The sequence below is a fragment of the Plectropomus leopardus genome, chromosome 23 (genome assembly GCF_026936395.1).
Source record: "Plectropomus leopardus strain MGB_pleo_1.0 chromosome 23, ASM2693639v1, whole genome shotgun sequence".
Taxonomy (NCBI): domain Eukaryota; kingdom Metazoa; phylum Chordata; class Actinopteri; order Perciformes; family Serranidae; genus Plectropomus; species Plectropomus leopardus.
Window position 1 is genome coordinate 8,069,761 of NC_142198.1, and position 24,657 is coordinate 8,094,417.

General features: G+C 38.7%; 1 protein-coding gene across 1 annotated transcript in view; it reads right to left on the reverse strand.

Moving 5' to 3' along the window:
* Nucleotides 1–24,657, reverse strand: part of LOC121962410 (urea transporter 1) — a 91,512-nt gene that overhangs the window by 18,867 nt on the left and 47,988 nt on the right. Inside the window, exons 3-6 of the mRNA XM_042512665.2 lie at nucleotides 4,064–4,214; nucleotides 2,298–2,487; nucleotides 1,499–1,627; nucleotides 576–765 (exon numbers count right to left, since the gene is read on the reverse strand). Of these exons, the coding sequence (XP_042368599.2) occupies nucleotides 576–765; nucleotides 1,499–1,627; nucleotides 2,298–2,487; nucleotides 4,064–4,214 (660 nt within the window). The remainder of the gene's footprint in view (nucleotides 1–575; nucleotides 766–1,498; nucleotides 1,628–2,297; nucleotides 2,488–4,063; nucleotides 4,215–24,657) is intronic.

Sequence of the window (24,657 nt, forward strand, 5' to 3'; positions counted from 1 at the left end):
ATACAATATGTTAAAGCCTGAAAACCCTAAACAGCTGAGGACCTCTACATGAATTACACTCAAAATCCATTTAAATTGTACTGTTATTTTTACCTGCCATATGTCTCTATATATGGTATTTTGCCTATAAAACAAATGATTAGACATTAGTGTTATGGTACTTTAAGGTTTTTGGTTATCAGGAGTTTTTGTAGGTTGAAAACACACTTTCTTTTTCTTAAATCAAGACAGCACATTAGTAAATATATTTTTAAAAAATATTTGCTTCATGTGGGCCCCTATTCTTAGGCTTTAGATAGCTCTTCACCACCACTAGGGTCTCGACTTCATCGCAGGAATGTTCCTGCACTAATTACTACCCCCCTAAAATGTTGACATCATGATGGGATCAAAGATTTATCACATTTCTGAACTTTATGGGAGACCATAACCATAAAAATGTAGTTTCTCCTGATTAAACTGTTAATAAAGTTAATCAAGCTCCAAGATTTGAGAGATTTGTCATGATGAGTTTTGAACCTTTAATTTGACTCAACCTTTGAACAAACATTTACTTAAACGTTGGATTAACTTACCTCAACTGCAATGAGCTCGGTGCCATTGAGTTCCAGCGCCCCCGGTGGTGTAGCTCGGTGGTGCGGGAAGTAGGGGTTGTCTGGGCCGGTACAAAGGAGGTAGAGGATGATGACGGTGTTGAAGGGGAACACAGCGACAGGCAGGTCCCAACGGTCCAATACTGAGGAGAGACCGCTGAACAGGAAGATGCTGGAGATTGGGAAGAAGGGCGAGAGAGTGGAGATGCTTTTTTCAGACACATGGTGTTCACATTGACATTAAATACAGAGCCTTTCCAAAGCATTTCCTGATCTATCCATTTCTTTCTGTACATAAGTGATGCGGAGGCACTCCTGGTATGTTGTGGTGAGAGGAGGGCCATTGGCGGATTTCATTTTTAGCCTCCAGTTTGTAGATGAAAAAAAATCTTTATACTTGCAAGTTGATTGACACCAGCCGGAGTGTCTTTTGGTTCCCTTGAAGACAGAAGTGATTTCTGCTGTTTACAGTGGGAGTGCTAGCCTCAAGTAACCATTTGATGAACCAAAAATGACAGTTTTTGGTACTTCTGCACTGGCTTTATTTTTGCTTGGGTGCGAACTTAGCTTTTGGTGTGAAAGTACATTAAGATGGTAATTGAAACGTCAGTGATAAAATAAAGTCTTTGGAGTTTAGACATTCTGTCTTTAAAAATTGGGTCTGGAATTGATTTATTACAGAAATAGCATAAATGGATAAGCCAGCAGACAAAGCTTTTGAAGTGCAAATATTCAGTGCCTAATGTCAATGATTCTGAAGCATTTGTGCTATTATGTACATTCTCAGTGGCATATGATACACAGAGGCTGTTATTAGTGGAAAAAAACAACATTATTGGTCAGTTGCTAAAAATGACTGATTATCCAGGAAAACACATCTCTTCTGTCGTGTGAGTGTGTCTCACCATGTAGCTGACCCCAAGCAGACAGGCAGCAGCAGCCACCAGTACCAGTCTCCAGCTGAGCTAAACACCCCCATCAGCAGAGACACCAACATGCCGTTAAAACCATGGAGACCTCCTGACACCTCAGCACTACACACACACACACACACACACAGAGAGAGAGAGAACAGGAAGATTCACATATCATAATAATGCTTGCATTTTCTATTGTGAATACATTTGTGTAATACAATGATGTGCAGTAAGATTCCTCTCATAATCCAAACACAAATTAGCGTAGCTTTTTATGTCTCCTCGTGAAACAAACTGTTAAGTTTTAATGAGCAGAGGCCCCGGGGTGACACTAAGTGCATTCAGCATGTCAGAGTTAAAAACATGAGCAGCCCCTGTTCTGCTGAATTATTTTTAAAACCTTGAAACAAGGTTGTGCATCAGCTTATTATACTGTGCGTGTCATACGCTGAATATTAGGACATTAACCAAAATAAAAATTGCTAGGCAGTGGGAGTGGGTTAACACAGGGCCATCAGTCATGGAGCTGTTATTCTCATGAATTTTGAGTAGAACCCTCAATCAAATTTAGCCATCAGGTCGAGCAAATCATAGGCTTGTGTTACAGGGTCGGCTTCCAGGCAACAGACAGGTTTTTAACAAGGGTTCGATTATTTAAGAGGGACATTTTTCTGTTGTGTAGTTTCAGGGTACACACATCATTAAATATGTACATACAAATGTGCTCTTTTATGAGCGTCTATGCCATTAGTGTGTGTGTTTCTGGATATGTTTTGTGTCATTCCACCTGTCTTGCCCCATTATAACAGCTGTTAGCGTAGAGGCCAGTACACCCAGAGTTCCCAGCAGGCCCTGCCAGGGGGAAGCCCAGTACAGTGCAGCCATAATGAGAGCACCACTCAGCGGGTTGTTGGCTAGGATCACCTGGGTCACCCCTCTCAGGCCCCAGACAGCCAGCTGCAGCACAAACGGCTTGTCTGAAGACACAAAAAGAAAACAAATTTTCCCCAAAAAATCTTTCAGGAGAATTAAGGATTGCGACAAGAGAGTTAAACTGCAGTGCAGACATGTTGTTCAGTTTGATTTCTTAATGCAAATATAGGGTTTTGTCAAGTTCTTGTTGGGTTTCAGCCTCAATTCCTGCCTGACTTTATACAAGAATCAAGATGGGAGTTAAATGATAATTTTATGTTGGAGGAAGAGTGCAGCAGCAGTCACCATGGGAGTTGTTTGATGATTGCATCTGCATATCTTAATGGAAATGTAAGCTTTTGAGAGTCATTTATTCACTATAATGGCGGTTTAACACATTCCAAGTATTTGGTAATTGCTCTTTTTGAAAACTTTTGTAATTATTCACATTATGAGACAGCTCAGCCATAATGAATTATGCATTTTTCAAGCACATTTTATAAAATGGCACACAATATGCCTTTAAAGTCCTGCTCAACTGTTTGGTAGAGCACATTTTGAGTCACTATATCTGACAAATGTGTTGAACTTAACTCAACCTGACTGGGCTGTCTCTACTATTCAGTTTATGAATGTTACGCAAAAAAAATCCACTAGTTGTCACTGTGTCTTTATATAGCGAGCCTTTTCAGTTCACCTCGCACAAGAAGTTTGAGATGGTATTTTTAAAGGTAGGCTTTTTTATTCAACATACAGTTTTAGTTAAGTTTTTTTATTTGTCCTTTTATAGTTAAGGTAGTGATGCTAAGCTAATGTAACTAAAACTGACTAATTGACTATTTTTAAATTTTCAAATCCCGCCTCAAAACTCCCCTTTTTAAACTTGCCTATTTTTTGTAATTCACTGTTTTTGAACTTTTATGAATTAAAAAAAAAATCACTTATACTGTTTACTTTTTTGGCAACATTTATGATATGTGATTTTATGCTTTTTTATTGCTGATGTTTTTTGTAAGGTGACCTTGAGTGTCCTGAAAGGCACCAATGAATAAAATGTATTATTATTTGTTTAAAAAAACAAACAAACCCAAAAACCTTCTAATTGTATGTATAGTAGAACAATTTTGTAAGCATGATTTTTTTTTTTCCACAGTCTAAAGCCATGATTAACCACATAGTTGAACTGGCATTTTATGGTAAAGGTAGTGATGATAGTTTAATAAACTTAAAATTTATGGAATTAAAAAACTTATTCCATTATATATTTGATGAAAAGAAAATTATGAGTATGATTTTTTGCCATTTCTGAGAGGTTTTTAATGTACTGTAATAATAAGTAGCTATGATAAATACACAGAAATGACCATTTTAGTGGTAATACAACTACGTCCATGGCAAAAAAATGCTTTTTGCTGGTATGCTAATTTACACATTTAATTACAGGCATCATAACAGTACATAGTTAGTAATTGGATATTTTTCTTTCTGTTTTACAAATACCATCATGGGTCATCTGTTTTTGTTATTATAGCATTAAGAAAATAAATAATGCAAACAAAACAATTTCTATAACATTTTTTAGTGAGGCTATTTAAAGGAAATAGTATGTTTTTTTACTTGGATTGAAGAGAGTTTTCCTACCCTGCATGTACTTATCCATGTGCTCCATGTCCCCAGTACATAACAGCAGGCTGTCCAACACACGCCGACTCCGGCTGGCACTCTTCCTGCTGGCCTCCTTCACATCCATTTTGGTATCCTTCCACATCCCTGCAGCTGCTGGACCACACCACTAGAAAAGTGATAAATATGTTGTTGTAATGTTGGAAAACCCCGAAACTCCACTTTACTTTGCTGCTTCTTTTTTGTTCCTCTTGCTACTCTGTTTGTTCCCCGTTGCTTCTTACTGCCCTTCCAAAACAGTCATCCCCTTTCCACCTTTTCTCCCCCTTTTGTCCCTCTTTCCTCCCTGTTGAGGCTTAACGGGATGACTTATAAACTAGTGGGCTGTGTTCACTCCGCTTTCGAAACCCCTTGCTCCAGCCCTTATTTTTCTTCTACATAATAACCTTGTCCCTCTGTCCTATCCATCTCCTTACACTTCCAGCCTCAATGTGACATCTCCTCACCTGTTGTTTGTCCATTTAAGCTACTCATCTACTTTTTATTGCAGCGTGCACATAAATGTTTGTCTTTCCTACATTTGTTAAGCCGTTGTGTTATCTTAAGTCTTTCCGAAAGGTGTAATATATAACCCAGCTATCTCTGCTGCTTTGAGAAAATGGATGCAGGAGAGGCAAATTCTTCTCCAACCTCTGAAAGGAACTTATTTTGCTTTTGACTTTTTGTTGACACCAGTTTTCACAAGCTCCTCGCATTGCCTCAGCCTTTGAAGATTTTTTTTTTCTTTCTGTTTCTACTTTAAGAACAGTTGAGAGCACTTGGAGTTCAGAAAAAATAAAAGTATGTGCAAATGTTTGTGTGCCTGGATATCTGCAAGTCTACCTCTTGTTGCCACCTTTTTCTAGTTTTGGAGTGACACCTGAGCGGCCTGAATAACAGAGGCACGCTTTGATTGCGCTTCCACTTGAGAAACGCAAAAATGTGACTTCAGAGAGGTGTGTGCATGTATGGCCGCTGGTGCACATCCATTAGCAGGCTCAAAGTGCAGAAAGTGAAAGCAATAACAACACGTCGGATACCATCACAGAGAGAATCTTTTCACTCTGTCTGAGCCGGTGCAGCGGGGACTCAAAAGCCTTGTTTTTGCAGGTGGAAATTGCTGTGCCATTCAAGAACCCGTGACAGCTCTTCTCTCTCTCTCTTTCTCTCTCCCGCTTCCTCTATCCATCTTTTATTTGCTTCAATAAATACATCCGCCTCTCTCTGTCGGTCTCTGCTGCTCGGCTCCTTCCATCAATCATATACTGTAAAGCTAGAGGAAAACAGCTACAGATGGACACACACGTCAGAGTGGGATGTAATAAGAGGAAGAGATGCAGGTGAATGCTGGGAGATTAAACTTTGAACTGAGAATGTATTGGTTTTGTTAAACACACTGACAGATGGCCAGCAGCCACTCACATACACCACATTAAAGCTAGAACCACACAGCAGCCACAGTGTGTTTAGGTGTTTATGTTCTGTATGCCTGGTGTGTCCTGGTCCCATCCAGACTCATTCTAAGAGACTAAAACTTATTGAATGCATTATACCACCAAGCGGCAACCTTGAGGCTGGCTTCAAAAGTGAGCAAATCTCAGTCACAGACTGTATATAAAAATGTACAAAATGACAGCTCCCCCAAAGTGAAGCTAAAACATCTTGATCGCCCCCTGATGGCTGGGCTGCAGTATAGGTCATAAAGCTCGCCCTCTGCATGTTAGTGGATGAGTCACAGGCCAAACTAAAAACTCAAAGTAGACGGCAAAAATGTTTTCCCAAAGATGGTTTCTGTCATTTAAGATAGTTTTCATCATCCCGATGGCCACTTTTCTGCTAAGTCTGGTTTTTATGAGCCATTTAATTCTACAAAAAGGGGACTTTCCACCATGATTGACAGCTGTGTATGCCAATCCATGCGCTTGCGTTGAATGGTGCTGCTTGCAATATTCTCAGCGAGTGTTTTGAAGGGAATTCGACTACCATGGAGATCAGTCACCTATCGTGCAGACTCTAGCTACGAATAGCATCACCAGTGCAAGATGGCAGCAACTGTATCCCGGATATTTTGGCTTCATTTTAAGAATAGCGGGCACAAGTGTCGTCCATCCTCACACAGTTTATGATTCCCACAGAACCTAATGTTAAAATGCCCAGATATAAACATATTCACAACCTGGTACAAAAGATGATTTTGGTCTCTATAGCTAAGTTCATATTTATGACAAGTGTAGGAAAATTTCATTTTTAAATAACTTGTTTACATTTGATAAGGACTTACAGTTATGCATGATTAAGAGCAGATACTGAAGACAGTGTCCTTTCAGTCACATTCACCTCTCATTCCCCCACAGCTCCACCCTCCTGTCCAAATGTGATCACCTCTAGCTCCAAAAATCCAAGATGGTTTGAAGTCTATTTTTGTGTTGCAAAACAATAGAGTTATAACTCGCAAGTTTGTCATGGGACCCAAAAAAATACTTTTCCCCATTCACTGACATGGAAAAAGAGAGGTCTGTTAACCTGTGGATGTTATTTTTAAGGGTCAAAACCTCTGCAAAATGAAAAATTCACTATCAGGATTTAATAAAGTTGGTCCGATAAAATTTGGAAAGTCTAGAAGAGCCGTTAGATTAAATCATTTAATCCCCTATCAAGTTATTGGAGCAGTAAACTGGAAGTAGCCAGCCAGTCTCTTATTATGTTAGCGCTATTTTGCCTTCATGCACCGCTGAACAACTTTCACAGGTATGAATGGGGACCCACCTTGAATGCTATATTCAGGTCATTTAATACAGCCATGGCCAAACTACAAGTAGAAAGAGACATGACTGTTAACTATTTCAAATGACTATTTTTGGCGCTCTGAGCACTACAGGCCGAGTACCATCTAGTTCCATTATGTTGGACAGAAGGTAGACATCTTTACAGCAGATAACTCCACACTCTGCAACTCACACCGAAACAATGTAGATCAATAAATAGCACTAAAGGTAAGAGGAAAAATGTGGAATTTTGATTTTGGAGTGATTTGTCCCTTTAAGAGCCTTTATATAATCAAATCATCTTATTCCACATTATCTGCCCATATATGCTGTATATTCTGTATCAGCCTGTTCCAGCTTTTCATCAAAGCTATTTGATACACTATTATATCCTCATATTCGTTTAAGGACAGCATTAAATACAGCATTGACTGACACCGCATACTAATCGTATAAGATAAGCCTTTAGACAAATACACAAAACTTCCTTGAGTAAATATTCATAACAGCAAAAAACACACATCTTTGCATTATTTTATACACTTTCCCCCAGACTGCATCTTGACATACAGTATGTGGTGTCTTAGGAAACTCTGGGATCTTTGCTTGAATTAATAATGAAGTTCTGTGAGTTTAAAAGATATTTTCTGGCACAGCATGAGCCTGACTTACCCACAGGCTGGCCTGCAGCTTGTTAAAATGTTCGACAGCTACCACCAGACGCAATGTTATTTCACTGAGGCGGTTGAGTGGATTAACACAAGTGCAAAGTGCAAAGCTTCAACCTTACACCTTGCAACTCCAAGAACAGCATTATGAGTTATTTTGAGAACACTATAAGTCATGCAGAACTACATCCTGACAATAACTTTTTTTGTTCACAGTTAAATGAGAAGCTGAATCAGAGTATTTCTACAGCTTAATACTTCCTTAGAGCGACAGTGATACAGCAGGTAAATGCAGTTCACGCTACATGATTCCAAATATAGCCATCCATCAAATAGCATTAGTTTCTTATCAAAATCCACCGAGAACACAACATCACTGAAGTACCAACAACTGTTCAGAACTTCAAAGAGACACAATGTGATTTGCAAGTATTATTTCATTAACCTCGGGCAGATTTAAATAAAAAACAAGATAACAATCAAATAAGCATTTGCATCAGTTCACAGAAACTCCCCAAAGCCACTAAAATATCTAATTACTGACATGGCTGAAAGAATCCAATCTCAACAGCAAATGAAGCGTGAGGCCCTGATAACATCGCAAATGAGGTGCTGAGATTACAGCCCATCTGGACTTCAAGATGCAATTTTCACACTGTTCATCGTGGCGCTTAGCCTCAGAGTTTACTCGGGGCCACTCATCTTGTAACAGTATAACATTTCCTAAATACTGACTCACTAAAACTCCACAGTCGGGATGCGAGAGTGGAACACACATGGAACACAGTGATAAGAGGGAGGACAAAGCATTACTGTGTTATCTAGAAGAGAGATGGACAGAAGACGCAACGCAACACAACGCAATGCGACGCAACAACACACAACAGCTGGAGTACATCTCCTCACAACTCAGTGTCTTATTTATTTATTACTCTTTAGTGCTCTTTCTTTATTTTACTTATTTTATTGATTTTTCCTTTACTTAATTGATTGACACAGAGAGAGAGAGAAACAGAGAGATCTGTTTCTTGATTTTTTTTCCTTGTATTTATTTATATCATCATTTAATTGTATCTGAGGCTTTGGCAATATTGTTAAACATTCATGCCAATAAATCAAACTGAATTCAATTGAAATTGAAAATGGGAGAGATGAGATAGAAAGGGAGAGAAAGAGAGAAACAGATAAAGTTGCAGATACACAGAGAGAGATTGGCCTGTAAATTTACTGTTTATGTAATGAATGATTGAATTAATGTAATAATTCAATAATTTTGTGAACTCCGTTGGAAAAAGCACATTTTTGTTTATGCTTATATGCTATTTGAATTTAAATGAGCAACCATCTAGAATATTTTTTAACAAGTAAAAATGCTCACTTGAATTTTTGATTCGGGGAAAAATGACTTCAGTTTCTCTCTCTCCCTTTACTACCTTAAGTCTACCATAAACTTGCCTGACTTTACTTATCTTATTCTTATACCGAAAACCAAGCCGTTGGCCAAATCCACCACCTTGAGAAGTGAGACTGTGCAGATGTTTTTACACACAAACACACACACACACACACCAGCATCGTGACTTTCAGTATCATTTCAATAGGCTCTTCTTCTTCTTCTTCTTCTTCTTCTTCTTCACAGTCTATTAGGAAAAGCATTGGAGAGGAAGACAGAAGACGAGAGGGGGGGGGATGACTGATTGGAGGATCGTTCATGCTGCTCCTGTGGAGAGCCCTCCTGGTGGTGAGTGGAGCTCCATTCCCCTACTTGGCCTTCACACCACTCTTGCCAATCACTTTCTGTTCAGCCCTTGTTGCCACAGCTTCTGCTACAACAGATGTACTTAAAGGGACACTTATTCAGTTTTAGACAAGCTTTGCATCAAAACAAGGAGGGCAGTATGTGTAAATGACATATGTTAAACTTACTATCCTGCCTGCACCCAGATCTCTGTACTCGCGTTGTTACATGAACGAAAGATTGTGCTTCCTCATGTTTGTATGAGAGAGAGAGAGAGAGAGAGAGAGAGAGAGAGAGAGAGAGAGAGAGAGAGAGAGAGAGAGAGAGAGAGAGATTGTTTCCAGAAACATGTTTTAGTGTACTGTTTAACTATAATAACAAATTGTTAATTACAAACCGGCCGCCTTATTGTTTTCGAACAAGCCTGCCAGAACCAACTTGCACCTCCCGCCAGCGGAGCATTTACCAGACCAGTGTGGCGCAATGCATTCTGGTAGTTAAAGTTTCTACCTCTTAAGCAAAAGAGAATGCCACAGCCCCTTTTCTCTGTTTTCTCCAGGCCTCCTTGAACGCTGCTCAGCCTTGATTTCAAATTCCCAGTGGCCTCTTGTGGTATTGCAATGGAAAAAAATCCCCTGAAGCTCAAAAACCATTTACTGCATTACCATCACTGTAAAACAGACATCTGCTAAACTGTTGGCGGGACACCCAAAACTACAAACAAGGTTAGGGGGAGGGAGGATTTAATGATCAACATCAGCAACATGTGCCCTGATGTCCGAACAAGCAGTAGGCTACATATCATTTTTAAAGATGGCTCTCTGCAACCTGGGCATGCAACTGATTCAGCTATAAAAATACAACCACCTTCCCCAGTGTAGCTTCACTACAGTTAACCAGAGAAGACAAAAAAAAATAATTATGTAACAGAAATTACCAACAATAAATAAAAAAGCATGTGGACAGTGTGGCATGTATAACAAGAATTACTACACCACATAAATTCAATAGCCTGACACTTGTTATAGAGTCAGCAGCAGAATAAAACATCCCCGAGGCAACAACACAGAGATATAAACAGTTGCTCTATAAACTACACAGCAATATCCACACATAATAAAGCAAAAGTAGAGACCGGAAGACTTTTACACACCACGTAGCATGTACACGTGAGCTGAATGATAATCTGCAGTGCTAAAAACCAAACACCTCACACCTCACTGAGGGTGACAGTTCCTCAGTGAGCATACCATTTGCATTTTAGCATTTACAGGGTTCCAACACTCTTTCATGGATAATATTTCAAAAATATTCCATTACTATAAGGACCCATAAAAAATTGAAATAAATTATTTCCTGACTTCCCTGGCGTTTTTTAAAAAAATTATAAATTTAAACTATAACCAAACATAACTACAACAAGCTGACATATAAGAAGGGAGAAGCGAAATGCGAGAAAAAAAAAGTCAAATGCACGTGATGGTAAACAAAATGTGTTACAAAGACAGCTTGTCATTACACACAACAAAATTCCACGACTTTCCCAAAACTTTCAATGATTTTTTACTGATTCCATGACCTTTCCACACATGGAAAATGTGATTCTGTTATTCCACAACATTTCCAGGTTTTCCATGACCATAGGAACCCTGCATTAAAAAAAAATAGCTAAACACACCACTGGTTAGCTGTTTGGATCAGAAAGTGCTGTTAAAACACATTGAAAAAACTCTCAATACAGCGTCCACATAAAAAATTCAAAAATTCAAAATCCCAAATTATCACTTTTCAGAAACTCCTGTAAAAACTTTTTTGTTGACTGCTGGAGTTGCTGCTACTTAAGGGGGCTTCACATTAATTTTCCCAGTCAGAAACTTGTTTTTGTGATTATTGCAACACCACATGAATGCAGTCTCTGCCCGCCTGCAGCCGCAGAACCGCCAGCAGATTCATCTCTGCTGCTGATTTATCTTCCTTCTTTCCATTTGTTAATTCATAACACTTCTTAATTTGGATTTATTATCATCAAGCATATCATCTAAACTTTTTGATTGTTTTTCTGGTTTAAATAGGCCTCCATATGACAACATTTCTATTTAGGAAAAAGATTCTGTAACACATGAACAATGTTTCATATCTGACAGGATGTTGTTAAATCTTTGCATCACTCTTGTTAATGAACTCAGCGGCAACTGAATTATGATGCACAACATCCAAAACAAAAAATAATCTGCCATCATTTGAGCTTCATTCACTTTTACTATTGAATATTTACATTGTTCTAGTTGCAAACCTTGCAACTAACAGCTATAGCTACAGTGTAGTTACTTCATATCCCTCCAAAGTGATATCTTTTTATTGCTTTTTCTCACTCAAACGTACACACTGATTATTACTGATTTTCCATAGCCGTTTTATATGACTGCATGCATGTATTTGTGTTGATGAGTCATCTCTTGTGTGGCATATTCAATATGTTGCAGTGCAAGCCTAAAAACTCAGGACTGGTAGATGATGCCTGATTCCACAACCACAATCAATATAATCCTGTTTTGGTATTTCTCCTTCCATATGGGTGTGTTTCTTTGTTTGGCTGTGCAGAAATGACGACAACCAAACCTAATCCAATCAAATCAATATACGACACACGAGGAAGCAAACAGCGTGTGGGCGGTGAGTGACTGCTGTGTGTTTGACTCACCACCAGAGACTACTGAGCTCCTCAGCGTGCTGCGATGCACCAGCTGAGCGCTGTGCATATGACTGCATGGATTAACTGGGGGTTTCACAAAGGCATGAGCCTGTTAAACCACATCAGGGCTGATGAAGTAGGGAGAGAAAATCAAACCGAGGGGGTATTTTGGTCAAAGAGTAGATCAAATAAAGCTTTTAGAGCTTTTCAGTGGTCTGGCTTGTCATTTGCATGGCTGTATGATGTTATTATTCAAAGATCTTTGGATTATAAATTAGTCTAATGCAACCCTCTGTTTAGAATTACATGACACTAAAAAAATATTGTGTTTTTATTACCTTAGAATGAGTTGTTCATATATAAAGGAGAAGCCATTCCTTTTCCACAGAGTCCACCATGTTGCTTTTACAGTAGCTAGCATTCAGCAGTAACGTGCTACTGGTAAGGTGTTTCCAGTAATTATATTACTTTTTAAAGAAAAGAGCACTATAACCAATAACTAATACAATTTCAGTAATAATATTATATCTATCCCAAAACCTCACCCCACTGGTGGGCTGAAATACAACAATTTGTAATCGTTGCATTGCACATGCACATCACAGAGCGGCAAGCTAGTTTGGAAGATAGAAGTGCTTACCTTGAGCGGCTGGAAATATTCTCATTAATTTAATTTTGTTTGGGAGCAAAGATAACAAGAACACTGTTGCTGCAGATAGTGGTACTAAGATTCTTTCCACTGTGAAAACACCTCCTCAAAACTCGGAGAATGTCTGTAATCCTAAATTGGTGAAGATTCTCAGTCATCCAGGTCATGGTAAATATAAGTGCTATATTTTTCGGCAACTGGACTTGTTTGAGTTTCTTGATGATGTTTCATTTCTCATCCACAAGGCTTCTTCAGTTCTTCACAATGATTCTAAGTTTTAGGTGCATACTAACTGGAGCAAAAGTCAACTGGAGTCTGTAACACTACACTAGATAAACAACCAAAACTGGATTTTAATCTTTGACAGTTGCAGGCAACAAGCAACAAAAAAGTAAGGAAGTTTGTGGCTGGATTTGTTGTGGATGAAATGGTACCTTTCTCTACGATTGACTTGCCGTCTTTTAGATAAAAAAACCAACAACAACATTTGTTAGCTATCTAGCCTTGGCTGCACCTATAGAAACTTACCCTACACTTTTGCCTCTAAGGCAAAAAACAATTATGACACATAAAGGCCAATATGCCATGCACACAATGCAAAAAACAGTAATAACAAACACCAATATGCCATACACACATCACAAAAAACAGTAACAACACACAGCAATAAAACATATATAAAAAGCGCAACAATTATTTAGTCAAAGTTTCACTGATCATGCAGGCATTTTGCAAATCCATATACAAATTACACACCAAATAGATCTTCATAATAACTTCAATAACCTAGTTTGGAAAATCTACACAGCAGATTGATGACAGCACATAGCTTTTTTTCAAAATAAAACAATATCAGCTCTTCAAAATAAATAATACCAGTGCAAATATCTCTATATACCATTTTCTTGTTTGCAATTGGGCATTAAAGATAAAGGATTTATGAATTTCAAACCTAACACCTAGAGAGCAAGTAAAGCTTACCTTTCAGGAGTGTACACAGCATATTGTGAGGCCAAATGTATGTCCAACTCTTTCCATTCATGAGAATATTTATATATATAAGCTGATTTTTCATGGGTGCTATGGTATGGTTGACATATTTTTCCAGTCTTTCACACTGTCTCTTTCAAGAGCGTATTCTCTCTCATTACTGAAAAAAGTTTACAACAGAAGCAAAACATAGCAAGATTGCTTGCTGAATAAACGAACCACAGCTTTTTCAGAATCTCCCTATATATTAGCAGCCAGCTATAATGAGACACAGAAACCTGCAACTTTACCACTAGATGCCACTAAATCTAACACACAAGACCTTTTAAGAAGAGTCAGCTTGGTGGTTTTTGCCTCCTCCCTTCACTTGGGAATCCCAGAGTGGCTTCCATCTCTTTCAACTTGTCCCTGAATTCGACACCAATCAAAGGTATCCTGACCTGCCCTGTGAAACCCATGAATATTTGAAGTGCTGTAGAATTCACCAAATAGTTATGTTTGCTGGCACATCACGCCATGCTCTGCAAAGAGACCTCAAATATTTAAACCTTTACTTTTGTTTACTACTTCACTTCTTTAGCGTTCTCTTATTTTCTTTCACTTGAGGTTGGATTTTTTGTTCAGACTGGTATTTGGTAGCAGTGTCAGATACATAATGTTATGTATTTCATCTTTGTACTGCAGGTTTCCTAGGTCTTTTCTACTATTTCTCCCTCTATTGAAACAATAGACTGGACAGAGTGGTATTTATCTCTCAAATAACTCAATAAACATGTGCTACAATATTTGTGCTGTTAGATTTTTTGCTCAGTCTAAACTGTTTATGCTGTATTAAAAATAACTAGTTTTTTCTGTGGCTTTCCAAGGCTCAAAGCCTTGATATGAAGTTCTTGATCTTAAAATAGTTCTTCATTGAGTTTATGTCAGCCGTTTGATCTCAGGCTGTGAAAACAGCAGTTTTCTGTGAAAGCTTGACAGGGAGTTTGAGACGCCTTCCCCCAAAAGGCCGCATGTTAGATCAGCATTTTATCTTCCTTCCTCTGAGCTGCTGCTGAAAAATAAAGCCAAATGGAAATAAATAAATAATCTGGAGCCTGGCTGGAGAGAAAACTAACATCTCTCATTTAGGCTTTTACTTGACGTTTTCCTGTATTTTTGACTTGTTTATGCGTCTCATAAGCAATTTAAGTCCTAGGAGGTGAAATGTGTACAATGTTCCAGAGAAAACAGTTTCTCTCCTTTACTTCGAAACTCATTTGGGAAGTAAAGAAGGGAAGATAACTGCAGGAATCTGAAGACAGTTTTGTAACTGAAGGTTTTGCTAGAGGAATATGGGATGAAGAACAACTGCTACACTCAAGATTTTCACTCAAAGTAGAAATTTAGGTACTGCCATCAAACAAGACGTACAATCAAATTACTTCACAGTGAATGATGCTCTGCCATGCCCTTGATAAAAAGCTTTTTACTCCCTTACCAATCTTAGATTACACGTTCGATTAACCTCAGCTTCTATTACCTTATCTACCCACATATCCTCTTTCAGCTGCAAATATCTCAGTTACAGAAGCAACATGCTCTCATTTATTTTATTTACTTGTGGTCCGGTTTCATGCAACCTAGTGGCCAGAAGAAAATGTTGGCATTATACGTTTCTGCAAACCAGAAATATATTGCATTTGCACATTTTATACACATCATATCAGTTCTTCTAAAGTGACGTAATATATGAGCTGACATTTCTCATGTGGATGGAGAGGGACTGGTGGAGTGATCTGTTTCTTAGGTAAGATGCCTGTCTTGCTGCAGTCCGTTGCAGACCACTATTTGAGACAGTTGGTGTTTCCATTGTATTTTTAAGCTCCAAACATGGGTGATTTGTAGTGACCTGCCGATGTGTTTACATTGGCTTTTTTGGCTCAAATTGTGGGTGTTCTGTAGGAACCTGTTATGTGTTTTAAATCGACTTTTAAAGCTCCAGTCACGTCTTTCGTAGCAACCTGTCCGTGTTTTTTTCTCTCCACTTGTGAGTGTGTTTTGTAGCGACCTATTGTTTTGTCTCAATCTGCTTTTGGGCTCTAAACGTGTGTGTTGTTGGATTTTCAGGCTTCACTCATGAGTGTGTTTTGTAGTGACCTGTAAGTGTTTTTCCTTCTGCGATTAGGCTCCAAACTTGGATATTTTGTAGTGACCTGTCTGTGTATTTCCATTTGCTTTTTAGGCTCCAAACATGGATGCTTTGTAGCAACCCATTGGCAGGTGCAGTGCTATAAAAGTGATGCTACAGATTGTTTTCCTGTTCTGATTGTGCCCCGCAAAATTAGGAATTTGAAGCCAAAACATGACTTTTTCTAACCATAACCAAGTGTTGTTTTTTGGTTTTTTTTGCCTAAACCAAACCACATGTTAACCACAGTGTTGTTGAAATGTAGTGTATCAATGTAAAGTTTTAACATATCTGCTACATAACAATGTATGTATGTAACATGTTCATGGTTTACAGAAACATACAATTCCCACAATTTTTCTGGCAATTGGGTTGTTTCATGACCACCTCATGATATAGCTTAATTGTAGATATCGATGACAATTTCTTCAGAACACCATGATAAGACATTTTAATCTTGCTCTGGCCCGACCTTTTGCTTCCCCAGAGAGTGACGTGATTGAACTCAGTGACATCGTCGTGTGTCAAGACGGTCGATAACCTTCCGCCCTTCCCTCCAGCGGTTGAACAATTAACCAGCAACAGCAGCAGATGAAGACGAGGGATCATTATGCAGGCTAATCCCAAACGATCAATTTCCCGTGTGTGTATGTTTGTGTTTGTCTGCTTGCTGTCTGCGTGTCTCCTGCTATGTCAGTAAATGTGTAGGTTGTGCAGAAAATCATTAGACCCTGCTCTGCTTGTCTGACTCCAGATCTCCAACCCTGCAGCGCAATGCTGAATCTGATGCAAAGTTAACTTGAGAATTCATTTAAAATGGCATTTTAATACCATGAGACTGCGTCAAGAAACGAGGTAGAGAAAATGTGCCTAGTATCCCGAGGGCTCATTCTATTGCATTTTAATATAGTAAGAGAATGCAGATCTCTATCTTTTTAACACCTTCGGGATGCCAGACACACTAGCACTAACCCAAAATTAAGCCCACAACAGCTGCCTGTCTCTGGGGTTCTCAGCCCAGGCTTACCCCTTCAAATCCAGGTTGCCTCTGTTAAATGTGGAGAACAAGAAGTGGAGGAGGACGGATTAGTGGTGTTAGGGAGTTAGGGGACCTCAAAATAACCATCAATTTGTAGACTCAATATACACCCATTCAAAATGAGAAGAAATTTGACTGTAAAATCTAAATTGGCGGAACTGTTAAGCTCCAGAGAAGAGTTTAATCTTTGCCTTTTTCGTGCCTCAGCTGCTTGAGCTGAAAGTTTTAAAGTGCCCGACCTTGTTCACTTTGAATTTTATGCAAACGAAGCGGCACAAACAGCCACTTGCAAACAGCCCCTTCAACAGCGACTGCAACAGCACGCTTCAGCTGCTAATCCACTGATCCCGACACCCGTGAACTCCAAGAGCCTTTTATAACTGAGGTGTTCTCTGATCTGATCTGACCTCCACCGTGTCCGACCTCCCAGCAATCACTCTGATGGCTGTGCACTGTGCTGCATGTGAAACACAGGAACTCTTTTGAGGATACAGTTAAAGCAAAACATAAAAAAGAGACATGAGTCTTAGCATCTTATAAGTGAACAAACAAGGATCTTTATATATTAAAACATATTAAAACAGTAACCTTTGTGAAAATGCCATTTTATAGTCAACTTCTTTGTCTTTTTTTAAATTCAAGGAACAGTTTGTAGGATTTGGTGGCATCTGCCGGTGAGAATTGCAGATGGCAAACAGCTGGAACTTCTCCTGTGTACCAAGCATGAACTCCCACTTACGATTCCATTAGGAAGTTTATATCAGGAGCCAAAAAAGTCTTCAGAGGTCTCCTCCTCTCCAAACCAAACCAATCAGATATTCAAAACTGGTAAAAAGATGCAATAAAGCCATTTCATGTTACAAGGCAGTATTTCTCCAACACTGTTCTGCACATTGCAGTCAGGCTTCTTGTCCCACATCTGCTACTGTGTGCTCAACTTTTTTTCTGATAACTTAAGATCCAGAAATGGAGGATATTTTTACCTGGAGCCAAATTATCTTCAGAGATCTCATCCTCTTTTAAACAAACGGACCTGGTGATTTAAACCAGTACAAACACTAAATAATGCAATATCACATCAAAATTTAGTGTTTTTCCAGTGCAGTTTGGCTTGTCCCGGGGGGCTGCTAACTACGGTGGCTCATGCGAAAACATGAAAACACAAAATCCTGAAAATATCATTTTGCTCTGCAACATGGCGAATGAGGACCCGCTCCCTCTGTAGATATAAATGGCTCATTCTAAGGTAACAAAGACACAATTACTCTTCTTTTTAGATGATTTATACTCACAACACATATCATATTCAACTTCTTCCAGCATATTCTCCTAAATCCTACACACTGGACCTTTAAAAACTATAAAATTGTGAAAAAATAATCTATTCAAACTGGTATCACTGACATAGTCACACTGGTGTGAGAACATCACATTCTGTAAATAAAAGTGACCATTAAGAGCATCAACGATCAAAATCAATGTCAATTCCCTGTGATGGGATTTCATTTCAGATACTAATGGAAAACACGAGGTAAATTAACAACTCAATATCTTAAATGACCATTTGATCTGCATTACTGTCAGCAGAAAAAGCATCACTGCTTATGTTTCTGTAGAATAGCACACCAAACAGCAGATTCCTTTTTTTCTGCATGGAAAATTGTCGATCAAATATTCACGATTTAACACAACTGAGGACACACACGCACGCACAATGAGTGATAGGGAGTCCACGGAAGGTTAAGCAGGGGATGACACTGAGCTTAGCCCTAAACATGGGCAGAATGTAATGTGCGGAGCTGTGTGTGTGTGTGTGTGTGTGTGTGTGTGTGTGTGTGAGTGTGTGTATTAGATTTTTCATAATTGCCATAAGTGGTGCGTACTCTCTATTCCTCTTAAGGTCATTTTTGACAACTGAGAGTGTGTGTGGATGTGTGTGTATGTGTGTACGTCCATGTTGTTAATTGTCATGCAGTGCAGTGTCTTGGTAAGTGAGTCATGTCTAACGTCAGGGTTGCACGTCCTCCCCTCGATGATTTATTCCCTCATAATAAAATAAATATCATATTATATAGTATCCCTGTTATATACATATTAGTATATTGTATATAACAGAGTGTGTGAGTGCATGTGTGTATGACTTAAACAGGGAGTTAGATGGTAAGATGATGAAAAGACAGACAAGAGAAGGAAGGATGAGAAGTGAGTAGCAATCGATTGAAGAGACGTGGCAGGAGAGGGGAAGGAGAGCAGGGTCAGAGATCAAGTATGTGTGTGTGTGTGTGTGTGTGTGTGAGAGAGAGAGAGAGAGAGAGAGAGAGAGAGAGACAGAGACTGATAGCTCTCCATTGCAGGCCCCTACTGACCACAGGGAATGGTGGTGAGGAGAGCAGAGAGAGCAGAGTGGATGTCTGGTAACAAGAGCTGCATTTGAAAGATGATGCTGCCGCTGAGCAAGAGGAGAGGATGTTCTGAGAATTGCACAGGGAGAGAGTGGTCGAATGAGAGCAATAAATAAAAGAGATGGAGGGAAAACTGGGGGGGGGGGGAGAGGAGGAGTGGAACGGGAGAGATCAAAAGGAAGTTTTTTACTCTCTTCATCAGCCGCCTTGGGCTGTAAAACGTCTGTTAAAACACATGAAACGCGCACCAATTTCACACGCTCACACAGCCCTACGTGTTCTGATTCGGTTGCTCTTTTGATCTTCCTCTGCCTTTCTGGCCACACCTTCTCTCTGCTCTGTCTCCGGAAATACAAGGCGACAAAAATGATGAGGGGGGTCTTCAGACTAGAGATTCAATCTGAGGAACAAATCCAGCTTTTCATTTTCCTTACCGACAAACATCTATGGCAACAGATTCTAAAGATTCTATTTCTAACCACATTCACACATTTCCCCAAACACACATACTTCACATACTTTATCTTTACTCTGTTGGATATTGAATCTGATGTTGAGCTTTTTGATCATTACATGCTTGCTGGGAGAATCTAAATCAGGGTATCATGATAAATCTTGACCTTCATAAAGGTGACATAAAGCTACAATCTGCAAATTATAATGCTAGTTATACACTGTAAAATCTAACAAGTTGATTTGACTTTAAAAAAATCTAGGAAACTGATCAAAATAAATAAAACTGGTTAGCTATAATATATATCACTTTAACTATAAGTCTTCATTCATGTTTACTCTATATCTAATTGTTAAGTTAACTTAAAATTTAAATCCTTTGACTTAATTTTTTTGAAGTTGTTGCAACTTAAAAATGATAAGTTTAATTAATCTTTCTAATTTTAAGAAAATTCAATAAAGCAAGTTTACTGAGCAATTTTTTTATACTGCTGGTTGCAAATTAGTCGGTGACATTTATATTTTCTGAAACATGTTCACAAAAAACTTTCAGATCTCCTAATTTCATCATTGGCAAATTATTCTTTGTCATGATCAAGTTAAGTCAGACTTGGTTTACTAAAATTGCAAACACTTAGAAAGAACGTTTTTACGTTGCCTCAACTTCATAAAATTAAGTCAATACCGATAGATTTTGACTAAACTAACAATTAGATGGCAAGTGGACATAAATTAAGTTATATTTACCTCATTTTATCAAGGCAATATGTTTCCAAGAATATTTAAGTAAACTCAACTTGTCAGATTTAACAGTATATTTTTTAGTACATTAGGTGTCTCATATGGGCTTAATGTTGGATGAAACTGTCACTACTGTTCTGAAGGTGGGCCAGAAACAGCTCAAATAAAACCACACCAAAGTCTCTGCACTGCCTTTTAAATAAGCACAAAACCAAACAAGTCAATAATTCAGCCTGAGTCTGACTCTTGAGTCTGGGGCCAGCAGGCTAACATTGAGCTATGTAGTGCAGTATGAAAAGTATTTGTACTGAAGGATGTTAATTCTGTTCCTTCCTCTAATTAAGGAAGCAGAAAATCCTTGGCAAATACTTGAATGAGAGGTGGGCTGAAGAAAGAAAGCTGCAGGACAAGAAGAGCTTAAGCTGCCGCAGTAATTGAAGGTTTTTAATCAGGAAATCTACAATCGATCGCAGAAAAAAAACTCTTTCATTGGCAAGCAGTCTACAGTATAGAGATTATTTTTCACTCTCAAACTAGTGTTGTTAATCTAGATAAACATACTCTGCCACTAACTCACTGGTGTATGTGACTGAATCCTCATTTCCACAGGAAATAAGAGACCAGTCTTAGACAGTCACAGATTTTTCAGACGATTTTTCTTCACCATTTGGACGTTATCGTAATATAAGCCAAATTTAGAACATGTTTGGATAAGCCTTAATAAAGTCATCTATTTTTGATTTGCTATATGGTTTTCTTGCAGATGAGGTCTAATTAACATAAAATGACAAACACACTGCCAGAGTTGTGAATAAGTCACACATGTTCAAGTTACAAACAAGTCTTAAGTCTCACATTAGTCCCAAGTTACTCTGTTAAGAGTGAACAAAGTCAAGTCATTGCTCAGGTCAAACAAGTTATGTCATATACAATTCCAATAATCTGGTCAAATATTATCTTTCTAGTTTACATTTGAGCAGCCAATAAGCTAATAAGTTAGTGAAAAGGACACATTGACGCATCTTTGCATGTGACTTTTGTCGCTGCAGATGAAGTTGGATGTGTCTGGTTTTTGAGCGACAAACGTCGCATATTTCTGTATCCTTTTTTCTACTGTCATTGACAACATTGTCATTGAATCTAACTGTTATTATTTTTCCACTAGTCCATTCCACATTAGCTCACTTGTGCGTCGGCCTCTGCTGGTTTGTGATGTTACCAGGTTTGTACGAAAATATTTTGTTATATGAAAAACTAGTAGAGTCCTTTCGAGTAATCGGTCTCAAATCTGTAATACAGATTTCTCAGTCAAAATCAGGTTGTCTTTTATATATGTTGGTCAAGCAAGTCCCAAAACCAGGTGAGCAAAAATTCACCTGCAGCAACCTGATAAATTCACATGGCAACAATTTAGTGTTCATGAGTCCAATTTCGTTGCACAGTTCATACGTATAGATAATTCTAAAATACAGACAATCCTAAAACTTGCATATAGAATTTTAGTATTGTGGTAAAGTTGTGATGAATGCTGCTGCTGAGAAAAACTAGCCAGCATATTAAACTACCTGGCTTGAACTAATGTGTATTTTAATGGAGAGTAACAATAGTTTGTGCTAGAATTTTTTGCCATTAAATGTATTTTCATGATAAACATTCCTCAGGAGCTGATACTGCATTTAGACCAGCGTGGAACTGCATAAAGCCTATATATTAAACTGTCCCATGCTGCGACTGCTTCATGTACCGTCTCCATTGGGCAATCCATCAATATGTTTACATTTTAAAGGCCATTTCACAATCTGAGCTTTTGTTTTGAGACCAGATAAAGAAGCCATGGTGACTGTTCAAATCATTTTATTTTTTTCTGTCTGTCTGTCTCTGTGTGTCTCATGAGCTGTAGTCCCTGCAGACAGACACCATCGCAGACATGAGCCCATGAGACTGTTCACTGTCATATAAGACTATTGTGTGGTTTTGTCCCTCCACTCCTGTTCCCTCTCGTTCAGTTTCCATCAAATTGATGTATATTATTAATTTCTTTTAAACCTCAACAAAAATATTGTATTTTAAAAAGTAGGGGCAGATCTTCAGAGCTTGGAATTGTCAGTGAAAGCAAAAACTTATCAGTGCAGTCGTGCCAGCGTTTTCTTTTCATGCAGATTATCTCACGCTTCCTCCTTTCCATTTCTTCTGCCTCCTCGCCCGGCTGACAGAGCGAGACCGCTCAGCTATCCACCCCCTCAGTCCCTCCTTCCCACTTGTTTCCCTGCTCCATCAATCTCCTGCCTCCTGCCCGACATTCCTCCTCCCTTTCCTCCGACTTACCATCCTCCGTTTGTTATCCTCTCTCTCTGCCTCTCCTGCTCTCCACCACTCTCCTACCTCAGAACCACTACAGCACTCTGTTGCCATGACAGCAAAGGTAATGTCAAGCCAAGAGATCAGCGAACCTGTTTTAAACCTTTTGTATGTCCACGTGTGCCTGAAAAACACACACACGCTCCAAGCCCCAGGTGGCTGTCGCCTTTTCTGGGATCTATCTCCTAAACTCAAAAGGATCTTGTTGTCTATCTCGCCTCTCTCAAGGATGGGCACCTGTGGCCTTCATGCCGTTGCTATGGCAACCCACATGGATCCTTGACTTGATCCTTCATTGGCTGAATTCCCAGAGGTGGTGTCTTGATTAGCTAGAAGGAGTGGCAGTTGCAACTCATTAATAACCTCTACAAACAAACCCATGTTGTTGTATAACCAAATTTTCTATTTTTTGCTGCTTTTAACCCTTTGAAAACCCAGAGTAACATCACATTTTTTTTGCACTGCTTTCAGACGCCTTTCATCAATATTATTTCAAACCTTTGACCCCTGACCAAATGGGTGCAATTTCTTTCAGAAACATGGAAAAGGACAATAAGTATATCTTGGTAAAATATGCTCCACAGATTGCAAGAACTAAAAACTATATAAATAATTATCACGATTACAGATTTAAAGTTAAGTAACAAATTATTAGAATCTTTTAAAGTAGTTTCTTCCAAGTCATGTTCTTGTTTGTTTGGTTTTTTAGCTTTCTTTTTCTTGCTTTTTTATTTTTCAGTTTTTTAAACATATTCTTTCAGGCAATTCATTTTTTCAGGTAATTTTTTGTACTTTTTTTCTCATTTTCTATGTTTTCGAATGAACACCATTTACCATATGCCATAGACTAGAGGCTTTCATCATATGAGGCATACATCCCCAAGGGGGTTTCATGAAAGAGAGGCAAAGACACGGTCCTCTTCACTCTAGTTTGGCCTGCTGATTTGGTCAAGTCACCAACACGGTCAGCACTGCAGCTGCAGCAGTGGCTGTGACACAAAGCTCATGGAGGCAATTAAGGTTCTTTAAAACAGGGCTCCAGTTGTAGCCCACAGCTAACTCACTGACTCTAAAACAACATTATTAGTATGTCCAAATACACAGTATGTCTGTCAGATGCAGCATGCAGCACTACGCACCCTTTACTTCTTTTTTAAGGCCACACTACTACAGTTTTGATCAATTTTCACAAACATAAGCATTTTAACACCGTGTTAGAAATAACCTCCATCCATACCAACATGCCTAGAAATGCCTATTACATTATTAGTCCTGCACACTGAGCATGCATGAGCAGATGTAAACAGACAGAGTTGAGTGTGAAAGAGTGAAAGTGACATTTGGATTACACAGTATAAGATTCTGTGCAGAGAATATATTACTCCTGTTAGGTTATCCAAGAGGGTTAAGTTATTCTTACATGGGAAAAGAGTAAGAGTCTAAGAGTCTAAGAATAAGAGTCTGTTGCTGTCCAAGGTGGTTGGAACTATGACAGGGAAGAGTTGATGAAAGTTATAAAATAGCAGGCAGAATTTTGGATGTAGGATGAGATCTGAGATATTTTTCTGCAACCTCAAGACTGCGATTACTTGATAACTTGTAGTTGTCAACTCTTATTAATCATTAACTATAGATTGTGTGTGGTTCTGACGTACCACTGGGTGACACATCTACTCAAGTAATTCTTGATACATGAGCTCCGTAATGAGTAAGATACATGAAATATGATGACAATAAAAAAAAAATATCCAAGTAATAAAAAAAGTTATCTAAGTTTCATCAAGATTTATGTTGGTACAACTGTGGCAACAGAGGTTCAGTCATATCTCTCATGTCAAAGATTTTCAGTGTTAACTTCCCAGTGTGTCCCAATGCATGTTAGCTGGGCTTGAATCCAGACTATAATGTTGG